Source organism: Bremia lactucae (genome assembly GCF_004359215.1).
Source record: "Bremia lactucae strain SF5 chromosome Unknown BlacSF5_NotPlaced_4_SHOA01000001.1_737238bp, whole genome shotgun sequence".
NCBI lineage: Eukaryota > Oomycota > Peronosporomycetes > Peronosporales > Peronosporaceae > Bremia > Bremia lactucae.
The window spans coordinates 621,670-638,825 of record NW_027152016.1 but is presented as its reverse complement, the minus strand read 5'-3'; the positions used below and the strand labels follow the sequence as shown (position 1 = coordinate 638,825).

Below are 17,156 nucleotides of genomic sequence, written 5' to 3'. Positions count from 1 at the left end.
AACTCGCATGGAACTGCTTCAGGGAATACATCCCTGAATTCTATTAAATCCTCGTATAGAGGATTTCCCTTGAGTGACTCCCAAGATTGAGTACTGTATCTTTCAATCCGAGTCTTCACATCGAGGATACTTTCGTCCATCGATGAGCTGCTGAGAACCCGTTCGTTCTCTGCAAAAATTACCGCTGACCGAATGTCGGTTACGTAATCGTCCTCTGTGACGAGTACGCAGATCTGCTTGATTTTACGACCATGCAGATCTCTCAACAACCGCTAAGGTTCTAGGGTTGGTAATTTAGTTATCTTCGAAGTTAACATCGGAGGCGCATACAGATCAAGAGAATAAGCGCCTACTCTCGAACCGTCATTATCCAAGACATTTAATGTCTCGGTTTCTTCCTGGTATTTATCCACAGGCTGCCGAGGGAACAATTCCTCGGGATGCTGAAGTCTAGTCACTTTAGCATTGTCTATTTGAGGAGACTTCTTCTCAAGTACGTGAAGACTTATTCCTTCAACGTCTTCCGACTGAGATTGCGCTATCACAGTCAGGTCCTCTACGGTCGACTCTCTACTCGAACTAGGATCATTGGGTTGCCCCTTGGACAATCAGCATCTTCCTTCAATGTAGCCCGCTAGGCATACATTATTGTCTCAATCCACTCGACTTATTCGAGTGGTGGACCTTCGGCGCTACCTGTGCATTCGCACAGCCGCCGGTAGCAGACTCCACAGGGTGATTATTTATCACGCTGTGATCTTGTGCAGTCGTACTAACGACCGTACGACAAGTGAGACCATCGCACTCACTCGTAGTATATCCACACGCTTATGAACGCTCCAAGACGTTCATCGGATGGCCATCTGATGAACAAGTGGCAGGCATCTGTACGGATCGATGCTGCCAGCTGATTCTTGGCTCATATTTTCTGAGCCAAAGTAAACCTAGGATGACATCAAAATTTGTCACCAATTCCAGCACGATGAAATCATCGTCGTACTGTAAATCTTTTAACGTGTAGTGAAATTTCACTACGCGTTTCATTACTGTCATCGATGCACCTGTCGCAAGATGCACTGTCATCCTCGTTGGAGGGATGTCGCGCTCAACATATTCAAGCCTACAACCCTCCAGCACGGAGTTGCGCCCCTACTGACCCCGACCGTTTTGGCGGTCCGCCTCACTGTTGCGATATCGCAACAACGTCGGACCCGCGATCGTTGCCCTTTTTGGCATTCGGTCCATCATTACGTTCAGTACCTCTCGGTACTGGGCGTGGGGCACTACACTCAAGAGCGTAGTGTCCTAAGTTTTGACAGCGATTCCATTTTTGGAATCGCTTGTTGTTCGAAAAGCGAGATTTCTCGCTTTCGACAAAAGAGTGGTCCATAGGTTCTGGACCTCCAAGCTCGTGTCGTCTTGGAGGACGATTTGATGACGAACTAGCATGAGCCTGTCTCAAGCTAAAGTCCCCCTGTTCCGCAACGGATACTGCTTCTTCAAACGTATCCAGTTCCAAGCGGAACAGGTGGGTCTTCGCGGGACCATCTATAACCTTGCATGAACACCGTAATCAGCGTGTGCTCATGAACTGGGTTGTTTGTGATACAACTCGCTAAGAGTCGTTTGTGCTGGCATTAGCGTGCACATCACGCTGGCCTTGTTTGAGTTTCAGAAGTTTTTATCAGGATCTGAACTAGCCCTAGGCGGCTCAAACATCTGTTTGAGCCAAGCTTAAAAAGCCTTTAGCGACCCAAGACATATGGGTCGCGCAACTTAACGCTAGTGCTCAAGTTTTGGCACGACCTGCCGAATTCGGATACGCAAATGCGTCGAGCCCTTATGGCATCGTCCAACTCGACAATCATCTTAAAAGGGAGTCTTCTTCGACTCCCCCTATACTTAGAAATGTCAATCTTTAAGTTTTAGGGACGACGCGAGTGCGTCATCCCAGGAACAGGGGTCTGTACCTGCTGTAACCTCAACAGTTCTGCCTGTTGAGAGCCTTGCTTAAACAGCAAGGCTACCTTCTCCTTCTCCTTCGCCTCGTCAAGTTCATAATGTATGAACTTGGCGATGGCTGAATGGAGGGCATCTCTGTTCAAATCGGACAGCATGGCCAAGATGGCATCGTTCCCTACGGTCGAATTCATTCGTTCGACCGCACTTCTTTCTATGTCATTTAGTAAGGAGTAGCTATCACGCGAAACGTGATGCGTATAACCATTATAATCTAGCATGTTCATGATAGATGATGGAATTGTGGTCCTTGGACGGACTACAAAGTGCTACCAGGTGTAACGGGGCACTACTGACTTGTACTGCTTCAGTACAAGTCCACTTCGCACTGCCTCAGTGCGTGTGGTGCCTCACGTCACTTCACGTACACTAGTACGTGCAGGGGAAGACTCTCTTTAAAACACTTGCTTTAAAGAGCGTTAATCAAAAACTGTATTAATATAATTGAGTTCTTTTGTTCCATCTATTATACTTTCTTAATTATAAACTAATACAAAACATGTAATAAAAGTCTTATCTGTCTTTCTCTTTGCGCGCGTCCAGCGCTGACTGGACCGCGGAGCAAGTAGATATAATGGTCTATATCTACCAATGGATAAGCTTTTAGAACATTACCATCTAAAGTAATATTCTCCAAATATTCTCTACCTTGTAGATAATATATTAATTAACAACGTTTACGTGTTAATTTCATGTAACGATACACCCCGTTACACCGCGTGTTTTATCCGCAACCTCTCACGAATCTTAAATTGAATAATGTACGAATTTGCAGCAAAAAAAATATTCCGAACATTCATCACAACTGGTCTCACATTTGTTTAAAAATTTAATTGATTTCAAATAAGTTGCCGTTGTTGCAAACAATGCCGATGGTTGGAGAAGCCGCGGCGAAGCGCCAGAGCTTTTACGTCGTGTACGTTCCGGCTGATGAGACGAAAGAACTAGAAGAATGGACGATCAAGCTTCCAAAGGACAAGGAGGCACAGCTTGGCTGTTTGACAGAGCGTCTGCGTGCTCACTACAAGAGCCGCGCCACCGCAGCTTCCAAGGAGCAACAAGACGAGACCTTTAAGCAGCAATTACTGGCTCAAATGCCCAAAGGTGCCACACTCACAGATACTATGCTTGAGATGATGCAACAAATGGACAGTCTCGTGGACTCAATCCCGCTTGTCCTCAATACGGCTGAAGTCAAGCACGTAGGCGTTAATATGTACGTGGATGATAAAGGAACGGCCAAGGCATTGCCCACGAACGTCCGTGCCTCGGCCATTGCCCAAGCCTGTGGGAAAATGCTTGAGGTGAAAGGCGATGCATTTCTTGCTCGGGTTTTCGATAATGGTAACTTGCGAAATTTGTGAAATTTGTGAAATTTGTGAAGCATTTTTTTGTAATTTAATATTTGCGTAGATGACGACTTTGTGCGCCTGGATTTTCGGTTAATGGAAGTATCAGGTGATGCACCGTGGGTGCAACTGGCCAAATCGCAGTCAGCTGCAACGGTGGCGGGGACAGGAGGGGCCGCGATGGGGGCTGCTCTGGCCCGTGCGAAAGCTACAGGCAAGGCGATGGTGTCCGGGTCCACCCCGCGGCTTTGTGGGGCTAACAGCTGCACCAAAAGTGGCACATTGCGCTGTTCTCGATGCAAATTACAATTCTATTGCAGCTCTGCATGTCAAAAAATAGATTGGAAATTGCACAAAATCGGATGCCGAACGATAAAATAGAGTAAAAAAATACTCACACTTGACTCAGATTTCGTTGCAAATTTCATGTATACTATTTTTAATATCCTGTCTACAACGTTTTAGTGCATGTAAATCCGTATAAGCGGGTGACATTGCCCATTTGTCATTAGTAACAATGATGCCACGAAAATGCACGCTTCCAGTTCTCATAGTGGCAAGATACCGTCAATTTCAGCCTGAGAAACCCCAAGCAGATCCAATTTCTTCCGTGCAGCCGCTTTTTCAAACAGCAATTGGACTCGTTTTGATTCCAACTCGCACTTTAATTTCGCGCGTTCGAGCGTAAACACTTCATAACGCTGGTTTTCTTCATCCTTCACACGCTTAAGTAGCGCGTCCCGTTCAATCATTCCCACATCGTTTGTAGTCAAATCGATCGACTCTTGTCTTTGAACACGCTTCCCCGCAATTTTAGAGATCTCGGGCTCTCTGGGCATCACCTCCGTTGCCTCAAGCACGTCCATATCACCTTGTCTTCTTCCTCTTTCATTTAATGGCGATGAAGCAACACCCACGCTGCTTTTCAAATACCGACCCGTCCGCTTTTTCTTAGGTGCATGATTTAAAGTTGCTGGAAATGCTTCTTCGAGAGCAATCTCTACAGCTGGCGCCACACTAGTAACAGGAAGACTCTTTTCTGACGATACAATCATGGGTTTTGCGCTACTTAAAGTTGCTGAACTCGGTACATTCGACGCAATGGCCGTATCCTGTAACTCGGGAGTGGTTACACTCTTTCTTGCCGCAGCGTAACCTGGCGACGGCGCAATTTGTTTGGCTAACCGACTTGTTTTCTTTTTTCCTTGCTTTACTGACGCTTTTGGCTTTTTTGGTGCAATTCTATCGTTTAAAATTGGCTCTAAAGTCTCCGTCGACCTGAAAAACTTGGACTTGGTCGACCCGGAAGTCACAGCACCAAAGAGCCGATCTCGAAACGTATCCCCCTTCTTTATACCCTTTGCTGTCTTCTCGTAAGCCTCCACGTCCTCCTCTTCACTCTCTTCCTCTTGATTCTCATCCGTCTCCATCTCTCCAGCACTATCTTCATCCAATTCAATCGTTTCCGCGTGTTTTGGAGTCACGGGAATGCTTTGAAACGCTGGTTCCAAGACTTTATAGTGAGGACACACGTGGTCCACATGCGCGCGCACTTCTTTCGCAGCTTTGCCCTTCATGTAAAGATCAAGCATACCAGTTTCCAGCAACCACTTTTTCGCATCCATGTATTGCTTTTCGATCGCAATGAGCTTGTAACGCACAAATGGCGGCTGGCGATGGGCCAGTCCCTCCGCTTGCATCATGTCGACGACTTCCCGTATCAGCGGCGCTCGTGGCTCCGTACGCCAGCGCTTTACGTTGCCCGACGTCCTCATCCAACGGATAAGTACGTCCATTGTAGTGGACCCACCTGGCCGCACATTGTCCGACAGAGCGCTCTGGTACGACGTGCGGGTCCGCTTTGGGGACATTTTTGCGGTCAAGATTCGGCTTTGGGATCGAATCCAGCAGTAGCAACATAAGCAATTTTCAGCAACCTTAAGGCAGCTGATTTGAGAGAATTCTTTTTTCATGAATTAAGTGTTGATTTTGCAAATTCCAAAGTTTGAAAAAAAAAGAGAATTGCAAACTCCAATACTAACCAAACTTAATTCTACTTTTTACAAAATTATGTACGATGATGTGTCGCTAGTACTTATTCACGTAAGCAGGATTCGTCCTTCCTCTAACAATGAGTGACACGCTTTAATTGACAGCGTAAAGATGAAAAACTACTTAAAAAGTCGACTGCTTTATTGTGATTCAAACGAGTTGACACTAGCCACACACTCGGCATGGTCGCTTCTTACCGTGTCTAGAGAAACAAAACTTGTACATCTTCTTTATCAGCTTCAAACTTCGTCAGCGTATTCATCAATTTCCGCCACTCACCACTTACACTCAACAGAAACTTGATGAATAGCTGCCGTACTTTAAATTCGAGCCAAAATACGTGTATTCGTCTTGGTTCCAAAGCCACATGGCCCTGTGTGTTATTATTCAATTGCTCGAACTTAAAGTGGAAGCACTCGGTCGACTTCAGCAGGTTCAATGCCGGCACTAAGTAATCTTTTGCGAGCAAGAGCTCGCTCCATCGTTAATTGCACTTGCTTTGCTTCTAATTCGCACTCGAGTGTGGCACGCTCAAGTTCAAAAAGCGTATTGCGCTGGTCTTGTTCTTGTTTCGCGCGTTTAATAAAAGCTACGCGCTCGAGGTCCTTCAGTCTATCGTTATGAACCCTTTCAGTCCGAAGTCGCTTGGTAGCTTTTGCACGATAAAGTTCGTTGCTAGCCATGCTGTGTTTTTGAAAAGTACGGCAATCAATCTCGTTCTTACTGCGCTCAATTACGTCCTTCTCCTGTTTCGACTGATCTTTTATTGGTTCCTCGTTTAGATCTGACCGAGTCGTTAATTGAGTAGGAGGGACTTCTTCCTCCAAATCATCTTTGTCATGTTCGCTCGTCGAGCTCTCTTCATTCGAGTCTGCTGCAGACTTGATCCCTCTTTTTAAAGCTACCGTTTCGAGCTCTTCGTCCTCTGTTTCTTCGTTTTCTTCACTGTTCCGGACATTCTTGTCATTCGCATCAAGTTGATCCGAATCATCCTCTTTATCGTCAGCATTATCATCGTCTTTGTGTCTCGGATTGTCGACTTTCACGACATTTGTGGTATGAAGTTTATGACGCTGCGCAAGTGGAATCCACTCTTCATTATGAACAATGTCGTCTTCGTCACTATCACCGTCATTCCTTCCATCTTCATCACTAATCTCTTTATCATCGCTACTTTTACTGAATTCAATCTGGTGTTGCCACTTTGTTTTAAATGGACTCCTCACTCCAGTCTGGACACCAAAACGTCGAAGTACTTTCATTTTTTCGTCACCATCATCACGTTCCTTTTTATCAGCGACGTCGAGTCTACGAACGTCCTTTTCATTGCCATTGGTGTCCTTTTCAGTATCCAAAATGTGCGAAGTCTTTCGCTCGTCAGAGTACCTAGCACCACCATTATTGTCACCATGCCCATTATTGTTGTGAATTCGTTGCTTCATGCTAGCAAGATGGTGCTTCTCTGCTGCACAACTGGCCACAGAGTCAGCACTAGTGGGCTTCTTTTGCTCCGAATTGGAAGCTTCGACACCCGTTTCCACAGCAAATGTAGTTTCTTCAAGAGACGGTGTCTCTATGTCTTTTGCACGGCTTCCATCCTTTGTATCCAAAGAGCTCTCCGTCCTCGTTTCCATGCTGTCACTTGCAGCACCATTTGACGCACTCAAGCCATCTTTCGGCAACTTTTTCTTCCCTTTCTTGACTCCAAAGAGTCGCTGCAACTCGCGATACTGTGGACAGAGCGTCCGCACGGTCTCAACAATCTCCTGGGCTGCCACTCCTTGATTAAACGCCTCCAGCTCGCCAGTTTGAAGCAAGAATGCAGTTGCAGTCGTAAAGGAATTCTCAATCGACGAGATTTTACCTGACACGTCCTGCACAGTCCGGTGAGTCATTCCATTCGTTTGAAGCAATTGCAGAATTTCATGCAGAAGCCGTTTGCGCTTTTCGTGGCGCCACCTCGTGGCGTTCGCGGGCGTCGTGAGCCAATTAATCAACACGTCCTGCGACGACGGAGAATCGGACGATATGCGGTCGGATTCCCATGGTATTATATCGTGATGAACGCCGTGTTTGGGCGCCATCGTTACTAGATTTGCTAGAACGCTTTAATTTACGCTGGAAGGGAGACGATAATGCCCCTCCCGTTTTTAAATTTCTTTAAAACATACAATTGAACAAGCTGAAGTGAGGAAAAAATGTCGTGTTGTTCACTTTCCTTTTGGAATTATATAATTTACGCACTCCCCCAGTTACAAAAATTGCCAAGTTGCTTTCAATTTAGGACTTGTGTCCTTTTGACCTACTCTTTATCTGCATTGGCCATTTCATTGGTAATTTGCAAGAGTTTACTTAATTTTTTAAAATTGCGAGATTCTTCGAACCACAATGTACTAGCTATACAAACATACCTACCTCTACCAACTTATAAAGCCTCAAAATCGCAATCCGCACTTTTGTCGCACAAAGCAGCATACAATGCGGTACGTAGTTCCTTCTTGGTCTCAAAAAATGGCAATTCCAGTGTATTGCTGCCCACTTGACTGCGAAAGCACTGTCTGTCACTTGCATCGATGAGCGTGAATTTGCAAAGTTGTCCATCGTGACTGATAAGTCCTTGAAAACCTATTAAAGGAACACGCGACGAGCCTGTGGCCATGCGCATTAATCTCCTGCGGTATTCACTCGACATTTCCTTCACCACGTCCCAAAACCACGTCACTTCCCGTCGAAAGTCAAGAGCAACATGAGTGTGTTTTTGCCAGTCATATACACTAATCTCCTCGGAACTACAAAGCAAGTAATCGAGTTCCTTGTAATCAAACGGCAGCAACACGTGCTGCGGAACAATGTCATAGAATCCTTGCAAAAAAGAAGCCAATTGAGGCGCCACGGATTCAAACATCATGTATCGAAACTTCCGGTCGGCAAATTCAAACTTATTGTCGTCATTCACTTGAATGTTTCGTCCAGTCGGAATGAGTTCGACTGTCCGTGTCTGAGCTTGATGACGCAACGTCACGGTAAAATCGAGTTCCAATAACGTCGCTCCATCGTGATCGAGTAGCCATGTTAAATGCCGATACATTTCAGCATCGAGGTATTCCAAATCACTAAAACTAATGGGAGCACCAAGCATCATTTTCAACAGCGGAGGACATAAATGGAAACGAAGGACCATTCCTTCTAGCAGAGCGCGTCCAATGAATCTTCCAGCTGCGTAAAAGTGCTGTAAATGGGCGACGCCAAGCACATCGTTTGACTGTGAATCGATATAGAATGCCCGATCGCGGTGGTGGGTGCATGACAAAAGACCACTTCGTGGATCCACGAGTGTCTTATTTAACCATACTAGCGATTCGCCACGCAATTGACAAAGATCCTTTTCGCTATTGATCTCGTTGGGTATCTCGTGAACGGAAGAATCAATACCATTGAGACTTTCGTTTTGAAACGTAGCAAGGTATTGTACTAATTCCTGAATGAGAAAGTCTTGATTAATTGATACAGACGAGCTCGGGGAGGACTTTGTTTCTGCTTCATGAAGTACCACATTCGCACTTGTCATCAAATGTTGATACTTGGTTGGAAAATCGAGCAATGCGTGGTCAAGAGCCATTTGACGTCGCATTTCTTTCGTATCGGATAGATTGGCGACGCAAGAAGGTGGTAAAGGGAATTGCAAGGCGTCCACGTCGCTCACGTCGAGTAATTCAAATTGTACACCCGCATAGGGATCGTATCCAGTACTTAAACTTCGTTCCCTTTGCTTTGAAGCTTTTGTTTCGGGTTCCGGTTCGGTTTCGGGCCGTCTATCGAAGCGTAGCACGTAAGCTGGTGAGAACTCGCATCCGTCAATTGGTCGACGATGCCAGACAATATTGTTTAAACTCTTGAAGCCTCGTGTCCATTCGTATCGCTTGAATGCATGCGGTAGCGTCGGGTTTTCGATAATATTGAGGTCAAGGCGTGCATTCGTCGTCTTCAAGACGTTTGAGGACAAGCGAGGGAGTCCACAAAGCGCGCAATGAACCACACGCACAAAATTAGTAAAGCCACACGATCGACACGTGATGTACCCTCGTTTGGCCTCCCTATTACACACAAAAACGGGATTAAAGGCTCTTGCAAGGCAATACAAGACGCTCGTACGACGCACCGTTGCGCGGCCAGCATCCGGTGGTCAGCCATTTGCTCGCTAGAGCAATATTCACAGCAACGACCAATTAGTTTGTGCAAATACGGCGGCTAAGCCCGTTGCCATCACGTACGCAGAGAGAATCATGACGTTGTACGAGGAGTGCTGCCCACGAATTGTTTGCAGCTTTTAAAGAAAATAAATGAAAACGCCACACTTGACGGTTTTTTGCGCACGTCGATTTTAGCCTTAAATTTGATTAGGCCGAAGTGGTTTGGGTCTGTTTTTAAAGGAAAGAGGCCAGTTTGAGTACAAATGTGGCTTCATATAGAGGAACAATGCCTTTCTGTCGCAGAGGTGCGGAAATGTTAAGACAACTCATGGTACTTAAATCAATATTGCCAAAAATGGGGAACCTCCTGAGCCAAAATTTGTCGGCGACGATGATAATTACTTGCCTCATCCTTGTATCTCATTATATCAAGCAAATAAGTCTGGTGAAGTTTATCTGATTTATCGGTCTCGACTGTTTTAGCCGCTCGCGTTGGATTTTCCAGCAATTATTGATGCGTCATCACAATACATTCTTCAATATGTCGACAGCGGTTGGAATTATTCTGCACGGACGCAATTCAAACTTTTGTCTACTATCTCTAACCCTTTTGTTTTAGGAAGATTAAGGAATACTAGGTCGCAGCTGATTCCAGCAATGCAGCAAATGCGCAAAAAAGCTGCCACAATCCTATTTTAACTGTAAAATCCTGACAGAAAGGTCGACGATTGCTAATCACAAGCTGCTTTTTAGACAATTTGCTCTTCAATCGTCCAAGAGCTCCATTTACTTGATTTTTGTAAAGTGTAGTCGAACGTGTGCTTTTTCTCGATAAAGGGGCATGCCAGTGAATTGAAAGACCCATTTTCTGTTGCCGAAGGTTAAGAGTCCATTGAATAGAATAATTGAATAAAAATAATTTTTTACTACAGATCGTCTAAAGCGCCTCGTCCTAACGAGCGCCACCTTGTCTAACACCTCGCTATTATACAGCCAGAAGCACGACCCCCGCATCCTCAGCATCAAAGTGCACAGAATATAAATTTGTAAATACTGTCGGGCGCACGAAAGCCTTGAGACTAGACAACCGGTAATAGGAGTCACATACAATTTAAATAATCACATTTTGGAATATTATAAATTCTCATTAAACGTTACTTGAAAATTCAACGAGTTATTGTATTGCAATTTCTTGTTATTATTTTTCTGATTTAACATTGTCGATTCTATTAAGTAAACGGCCCTTTTGATAAATCTACAAAAATACTCTGATCGAACCAGCTCATGAAACTTGCCAAGGCGGCGGCGCAGCAGCTCAAAGGTGTTATCATCGAGTATGACGTGCTTTGCAGCTCTCTCCTGGGCAAGTCTGAAATAGAGATGCGCTGCAACGTTGCTGCCGAGAAAAAGCACCAAGAGATAAAGGAGCACTTAAGTCCGTCGCTTTTCGATCCCAAGTCCATCAAGTCGATGCTGGTTAGCGACGTACGCAGATTGTTAAAAGACCTGAACGAGGATTCAACGGGCAAGCCATGGGCCGCTAAAGAACGGCTTCAAAACACGCTTCAAGGCCTGCCCAATCAGAGTACGCTAGGCTAACGATCTAAACAACGATCAGCACTAACTGATCATTGATTTTACTTCCACTGCAGTTTTAAATCGAATCACGGGCTTTGATGAGCAAGGAAAAGATGCGTCTGTAGAGAATAATACGAATTTTGCATCGTTGGCGCCGGCAAGAATGAAGCAGCAGAATCACGAGGTGGAAAAATTGAATATGGGCTTACAATTAAAACGCGGCGAGCAAGGGAGCTCATTGAGGGACAAGTATATGGACAAACTGAATCAATTGAAGGAAAAGAAGCAGCAAGAAAGCGTTGCACGGCACGAGGAAGCTGAGAACGGGACCACGTCTGAAGGTTTATCGACGTGGCTTGTGAACGACGGAGCGAATGAAGTGCTGGTACGCTTTTTTTTTTGCTTTAAAAAAATAAAAGTCTTTTTTATTCCAATTATCAATCATATATAGAGCTATTCCGATCTTCGAGGGTTTTTTAAAGCGATCATTCCACCCAGAAATCCATTGCAGAATGTACGTTAGGGTTACATTTTCTTTGATTCCAACTCTTGATTTTAAATTGCTAATGGCTGAATGTGTGTAGGATGAGTACCTTCAATTCCAAAAAGAGGCAAGTGCACAAATTATTGCAATTCAAGTCGACTTTAATTATTAGTGATCGTGACTAATAAGTGCCAAATATGCGGTAGATGGAAGGACACTTTGATCTCTTTGTTTCGATAGACGAGCTAGAAGAATTTCGGGATTCAAAACCCATAATAAACATTTGCCAACACCTTGATCTGCAACCATCTGACATGATAGTGCTTGCAAGGCATGCACACACTCTTAAAGCTGCCAAGTACGTAACATTTATCTACTCCAGTGTACTTGATATTTGTAAAGCGACTTTTTTGTGGAAGAGATGCAGGAACGCATGTGTGTCATTACATGCCTGAAGACAAAGCCATTCCAAATCATACGGCACATTATCACTTAACCCACTTGTGTGACTATCAGCACCTCATTGAGGATTATAATGGCATCTCGTATCGCGATAAAATTACACTTGGATCGATCAAGTTTTAATGTCTTTGCTATGGAGCCATTTTCAAACGAAATGTAGTCATTTGTAACAAAAATGTAGCCATAATGTAATTCAAAAACAGCCTATGAAATTCACACTTTTCAAGATATTCCCTTCGTGTTGACGTGGAAGCCTACTCTTTGCCGGTCTGTATCTCCATCCCCACTGCTGTGACGAGCTTCTACTCTCTACTGGATTCACCACTAGCGTCTGCTCAATCCATTCATATACGTTCTCTTTCCTATCTCGTTCGGTAGCTTCCCCAAGTAGCATTCCATGGCCTACAATTACGTGGCAACGGCTCAGAAGCCAACGAGCGTCACCCACTCGCTCACGGCCGCATTTACCGGTCCAAACGACACCAATCTACTCCTTGCAAAAAGCACACGCTTCGAGGTCCATCTTTTAACACCGGAAGGGCTCCAGCCACAGCACGATATCAATCTCTACGGCCGTATCGCGATCTTTGAAGTCTTTCGTGCCACCAACGAGTCCCAAGATTGGCTCTTTATCGTCACCCAACGCTTTCAATTCTGTGTCGTAAGCTACGACGCCACAACGCAACAAGTTGTGACCAAAGCCCACGGCAGCATCCGCGACGCCATTGGACGAAGCAGTGAAATCGTCACAAGTGGCAACATTGATCCCGAAGGCCGTTTAATCGGCATGAATCTCTACGAAGGGTACTTTAAAGTCATTCCCATTGATACTACCAAAGGCATGCTTAAAGATACATTTAACATTCGACTTGACGAGCTCCGCGTCATTGATATCAAGTTTCTCTATGGGTACGTTAAACCCACAATCTGTGTCTTGTACGAAGACTATCAAGCGGCACGCCACGTGAAAACGTATCACATTCTATTGAAAGAAAAGGACTTTGCCGAAGGGCCGTGGAATCAATCAAACGTCGAAGCTGGCGCGAGTTTATTGATCCCTGTACCCCCCCCCATTGGAGGTGTCTTGATTGTATCAAATCAAACTATTGTGTACCATAATGGCACGACATTCCATGCCATTCCCATGCAAAATACGGTGATTCAAGTCTATGGTGTGGTCGATGCCGATGGCTCGCGCTTCTTGCTTGCAGATCAATATGGCACGCTCTATGTTGTGGCATTAGACGTGACAGGCAAAGAAGTTGAGGGGGTGCATTTACAAGTGCTTGGTGAAACCACAATAGCTTCGTGTTTGTCGTATCTTGACCATGGCGTCGTGTTTATTGGTAGTACGTTTGGAGACTCGCAATTGATTAAATTAAATCCAAATCGAAACGATCAAGGATCGTATTTGGATGTACTCGATACGTACGTGAATATTGGACCAATTATTGATTTTTGTGTCATGGATTTGGATCGACAAGGACAAGGACAGATTGTTACGTGTAGTGGCGCTGATAAAGACGGAACGTTGCGTGTCATTCGCAATGGGATTGGTATTAATGAACAAGCAAGGGCCGACTTACCGGGTATCAAAGGCATGTGGGCCCTTCGCGAATCTTTTGCCGCTGAACACGATACATACTTACTCCAGAGTTATGTCCGTGAAGTGCGTATCCTTGGTATTGGACCACACGATGAAATGCAAGAATACGAAATACCAGCGTTTTTAAATGTCAAGACATTACTGTGTCGGAATATGCTTGGCGACGTGTGGCTCCAAGTCACGGAATTGGAAGTGCGTTTGATTCATTGTACGTCCTTTGCAGTTGAATCCACGTGGACTCCGCCTGTAGACTCCCGTATCACAATTGCAGCAGCTAATCCAACGCAACTCGTGGTCGCAATCTCTGGAGGAGTATTAGTGTACTTGGTCGTCGACAATGCGCGTATAATTGAACAAACAAATGTCACCATGGCGTACGAAATTGCTTGCATTGATGTCACGCCTTTACAAGATCAAGATGTGTCGATGACGAGTTTAAAGACTCCTTCCGACACGACAGGGCTTCGTACGTCCTTGTGTGTTGTTGGACTCTGGACGACGTTTTCCGTGTCAGTATTGCAATTACCCACGCTTGAGACAGTGACGACAGAAGTCCTTGGAACGGATTTACTCCCACGCTCCGTACTCTGTAACACGTTTGAAGGCAAACATTACGTACTTGTTGGACTTGGCGATGGAAGTCTTATTCATTACGAATTGAATCTTGAACAAGGAACTCTTGATGCTCAAAAGCGCGTATCTCTCGGTTCGCAGCCTCTTACGCTCTCTACGTTTCGCTCAAAGAATCTCACGCACGTCTTTGCTGCATGTGATCGTCCAACGGTCATTTACTCGAACAATACCAAGCTTTCATACTCGAATATCAATTCCAAAGAAGTGACAGTCATGTGTCCATTTGACTCGGAATCGTTTCCCGAGTGTCTAGCACTATCGTCGGAAGACGAGCTCTTGATTGGCACAGTTGACGACATTCAAAAGCTTCATATTCAAACGTTTCCACTTCACGAGTGGGCTCGTCGAATTGCTCATGATTCCGAGTCCCATACCCTTGGTGTCTTGACGGTCACGTTTACCATTGATGAAAGTGGCGAAGAAGTCGATCAAGGTTTTGTACGTTTGTTTGATGACCAGACCTTTGAAGTATTGCATTCGTATCGACTGGATCCGTTTGAAACGCCTTGTTCCGTTGTTGTCTGTCCCTTTGCGACGGACGCCGGAAGTGCGTCGTATCTTGTCGTTGGCACGGCGTATATTCATGAAGAAGAAGCCGAGCCGCATCAAGGTCGAATTCTTGTGTTTGCCATCACGGGAATTCACGGAGAACGAAAGCTTCATCTTGTGACGGAAAAGGAAGTCAAAGGGGCAGTCTATTGTCTCAATGCATTTAATGGAAAAGTTCTTGCGGGTGTGAATAGCAAAGCTCAATTGTACAAGTGGAGTGAGAATCCGGACAATGAAAAGGAACTTGTGTCGGAATGTGGCCACTATGGCCATACGTTGGTGCTTTATATGGAATCTCGTGGTGATTTCATTGTTGTGGGTGATTTGATGAAATCAATTTCATTATTAAGTTACAAGCCAATCGATGGCACGATTGAAGAGATTGCCAAGGATTTAAACTCAAATTGGATGTCTGCGGTAGGTATTCTCGACGACGATACGTACATTGGAAGTGAGACGGATTTCAATTTATTTACTGTTCAACGCAATAGTGGCGCTGCCTCTGATGAAGAGCGTGGACGATTGGAAACCGTGGGTGAATTTCATCTTGGTGAGTTTGTCAATCACTTTCGATATGGCTCGTTAGTGATGCAAAACCACACAATCACGTCGTCACCACCTGCTTCCTTTGTCGCGTCGGGACTGGAACAAATGGGACAACCAAACCAATTGATTGCAACGAAATCGGTTCCATGTCATGAATCGATGCTTTTTGGGACAGTGAGTGGCATGATTGGCGTCGTCATGCCGATTACGAAAGACCACTACACGTTTCTACTACGGGTCCAACAAGCGTTGACTGTGATTGTCAAGGGCGTTGGCGGATTTTCGCACAAAGGATGGCGCACGTTTGAAAATCGACGATCGGTGTCGGAAGCGCGTAATTTTATCGATGGTGACTTGGTCGAAAGTTTCTTGGATTTACCCAAGCTTGAAATGACAAAAGTGGTGGATAAACTCAATAGTGATGGCATATTGAATGGCGCAGAACAATGCACCGTGGAGGAGTTAACGCGACGGATTGAAGAATTTGCCCAATTGCACTGAAGAAAGATTGAAAGTTTTGCAACAAATTTGAAGTTTAGTCGGCTATGTTTGGAAATATGATGAGAATTTGCTATTTTTAGGATTAAGTGTTGTTCTTAAGGATTCGTTACGACTTTATTTTAGCGTTTCGTTGCAGTGCTTTAATAGTAAATGTGCTGTTATTTTTGAGAGTAGATATGCTCTACATTTGTGAGAATTTCAGCGCGGCATTTAGTTTTGTAGCTACTGTCCAAATAACATTGAAAGCTTCATCAAATTTGCAAATGAGATGCTGCTGAACTGCGTCTTCGAGTTGCGTCAAGTTCTAGCTAGCAGGCACGCAACGCGAAATTTTCACTACCATCGTCTTTTTGATGCTCTTTGATCAAATTTTGGGAAACTCACAGCGCTCCACTTTTCTGCTCACCTCATTACAGCTTACGCATTTTCCCCTATTGATTTTTCTCTGTCGAGATTTCTCTATCGAGTTTTCTCTTCTTACGGGAATCTTACGCACGTTTACCAGTATGTGTAGGCGGGCACGTCGTAATGCGGCCACGCTCTACTTAGACACACACCCTAGCACAGCGAGGAAGCGGTTTAATCAGCTTCGCTTGCGTGCAGTAAGGTAGTTGTGGCAGGCGCGTTAGCGACCTCACCCAACGCACTACGTACTCTGATTAAGTGTCGTCACGGGAGCGGTAATCCGACTTCTCGTGCGCACTTACCAAGTAGGAAGTAGTTTTCAGACTGATTTATATTTAATCGTATTAAATATAAGTATCTATTATTACCAATTAAAATGTTATTTCTATAGATATCATTTAATATGTATTGCGAGCGTATCTTTCTAGATACCTCGCGTAACGGATGACGCTGGCGTCATCCCTCTTCATGTGAATGCACCCATGTGCATCACATACACAAGGGTTGGTCACAAATGTGCACCACACCCGAGTGCGGGTCTAATACTATTATGTAGTAATTGACCATCTTAAGTACACCAAGTGTACTTAACGGGGACTGTGTAACATCAGGGCATCTTTAGTCCGTTACACCACCACCCCTTTAAGTACGAATTTACATTATTAAATTCGTCAAAGAGGAGAGAGGAATTGCGAGCAGCTTTACGCGCCGCTAGTTCACTTAATCACTCTAGCGCACGTGTTTCCATACACGGCGCCAAAGATGCCACCTAAAAGGGGCAA

General features: G+C 44.9%; 6 protein-coding genes across 6 annotated transcripts; 3 read left to right on the top strand and 3 right to left on the bottom strand.

The window, feature by feature from the left end:
* The first annotated feature begins 2,869 nt into the window (after positions 1-2,869).
* Positions 2,870-3,778, top strand: CCR75_001180 (uncharacterized protein). Its single transcript, XM_067959285.1, has 2 exons — positions 2,870-3,363; positions 3,433-3,778. The coding sequence occupies exons 1-2, from the start codon at positions 2,886-2,888 to the stop codon at positions 3,747-3,749; spliced, it is 795 nt and encodes a 264-aa protein (XP_067823793.1). The 5' UTR covers positions 2,870-2,885; the 3' UTR covers positions 3,750-3,778.
* A 138-nt stretch (positions 3,779-3,916) lies between these two features.
* CCR75_001181 (uncharacterized protein) lies at positions 3,917-5,239 on the bottom strand (the record flags this gene model as incomplete). Its single annotated transcript, XM_067959286.1, has 1 exon — positions 3,917-5,239. One exon carries the CDS (start codon positions 5,237-5,239, stop codon positions 3,917-3,919), a length of 1,323 nt encoding a protein of 440 aa, XP_067823792.1.
* A 582-nt stretch (positions 5,240-5,821) lies between these two features.
* On the bottom strand, positions 5,822-7,504 carry CCR75_001182 (uncharacterized protein; the record flags this gene model as incomplete). The annotated part of the gene is made up of 1 exon (XM_067959287.1): positions 5,822-7,504. One exon carries the CDS (start codon positions 7,502-7,504, stop codon positions 5,822-5,824), a length of 1,683 nt encoding a protein of 560 aa, XP_067823795.1.
* Positions 7,505-7,746: 242 nt separating this feature from the next.
* CCR75_001183 (uncharacterized protein) lies at positions 7,747-9,611 on the bottom strand (the record flags this gene model as incomplete). Its single annotated transcript, XM_067959288.1, has 2 exons — positions 7,747-9,514; positions 9,580-9,611. The coding sequence occupies 2 exons, from the start codon at positions 9,609-9,611 to the stop codon at positions 7,846-7,848; spliced, it is 1,701 nt and encodes a 566-aa protein (XP_067823794.1). The 3' UTR covers positions 7,747-7,845.
* A 1,283-nt stretch (positions 9,612-10,894) lies between these two features.
* On the top strand, positions 10,895-12,352 carry CCR75_001184 (uncharacterized protein; the record flags this gene model as incomplete). Its single annotated transcript, XM_067959289.1, has 5 exons — positions 10,895-11,195; positions 11,263-11,573; positions 11,640-11,702; positions 11,773-12,030; positions 12,092-12,352. 4 exons carry the CDS (start codon positions 10,895-10,897, stop codon positions 11,842-11,844), a joined length of 747 nt encoding a protein of 248 aa, XP_067823791.1. The 3' UTR covers positions 11,845-12,030; positions 12,092-12,352.
* A 179-nt stretch (positions 12,353-12,531) lies between these two features.
* On the top strand, positions 12,532-15,969 carry CCR75_001185 (uncharacterized protein; the record flags this gene model as incomplete). The annotated part of the gene is made up of 1 exon (XM_067959290.1): positions 12,532-15,969. The coding sequence occupies one exon, from the start codon at positions 12,532-12,534 to the stop codon at positions 15,967-15,969; it is 3,438 nt and encodes a 1,145-aa protein (XP_067823790.1).
* Between the last annotated feature and the right edge of the window lie 1,187 nt (positions 15,970-17,156).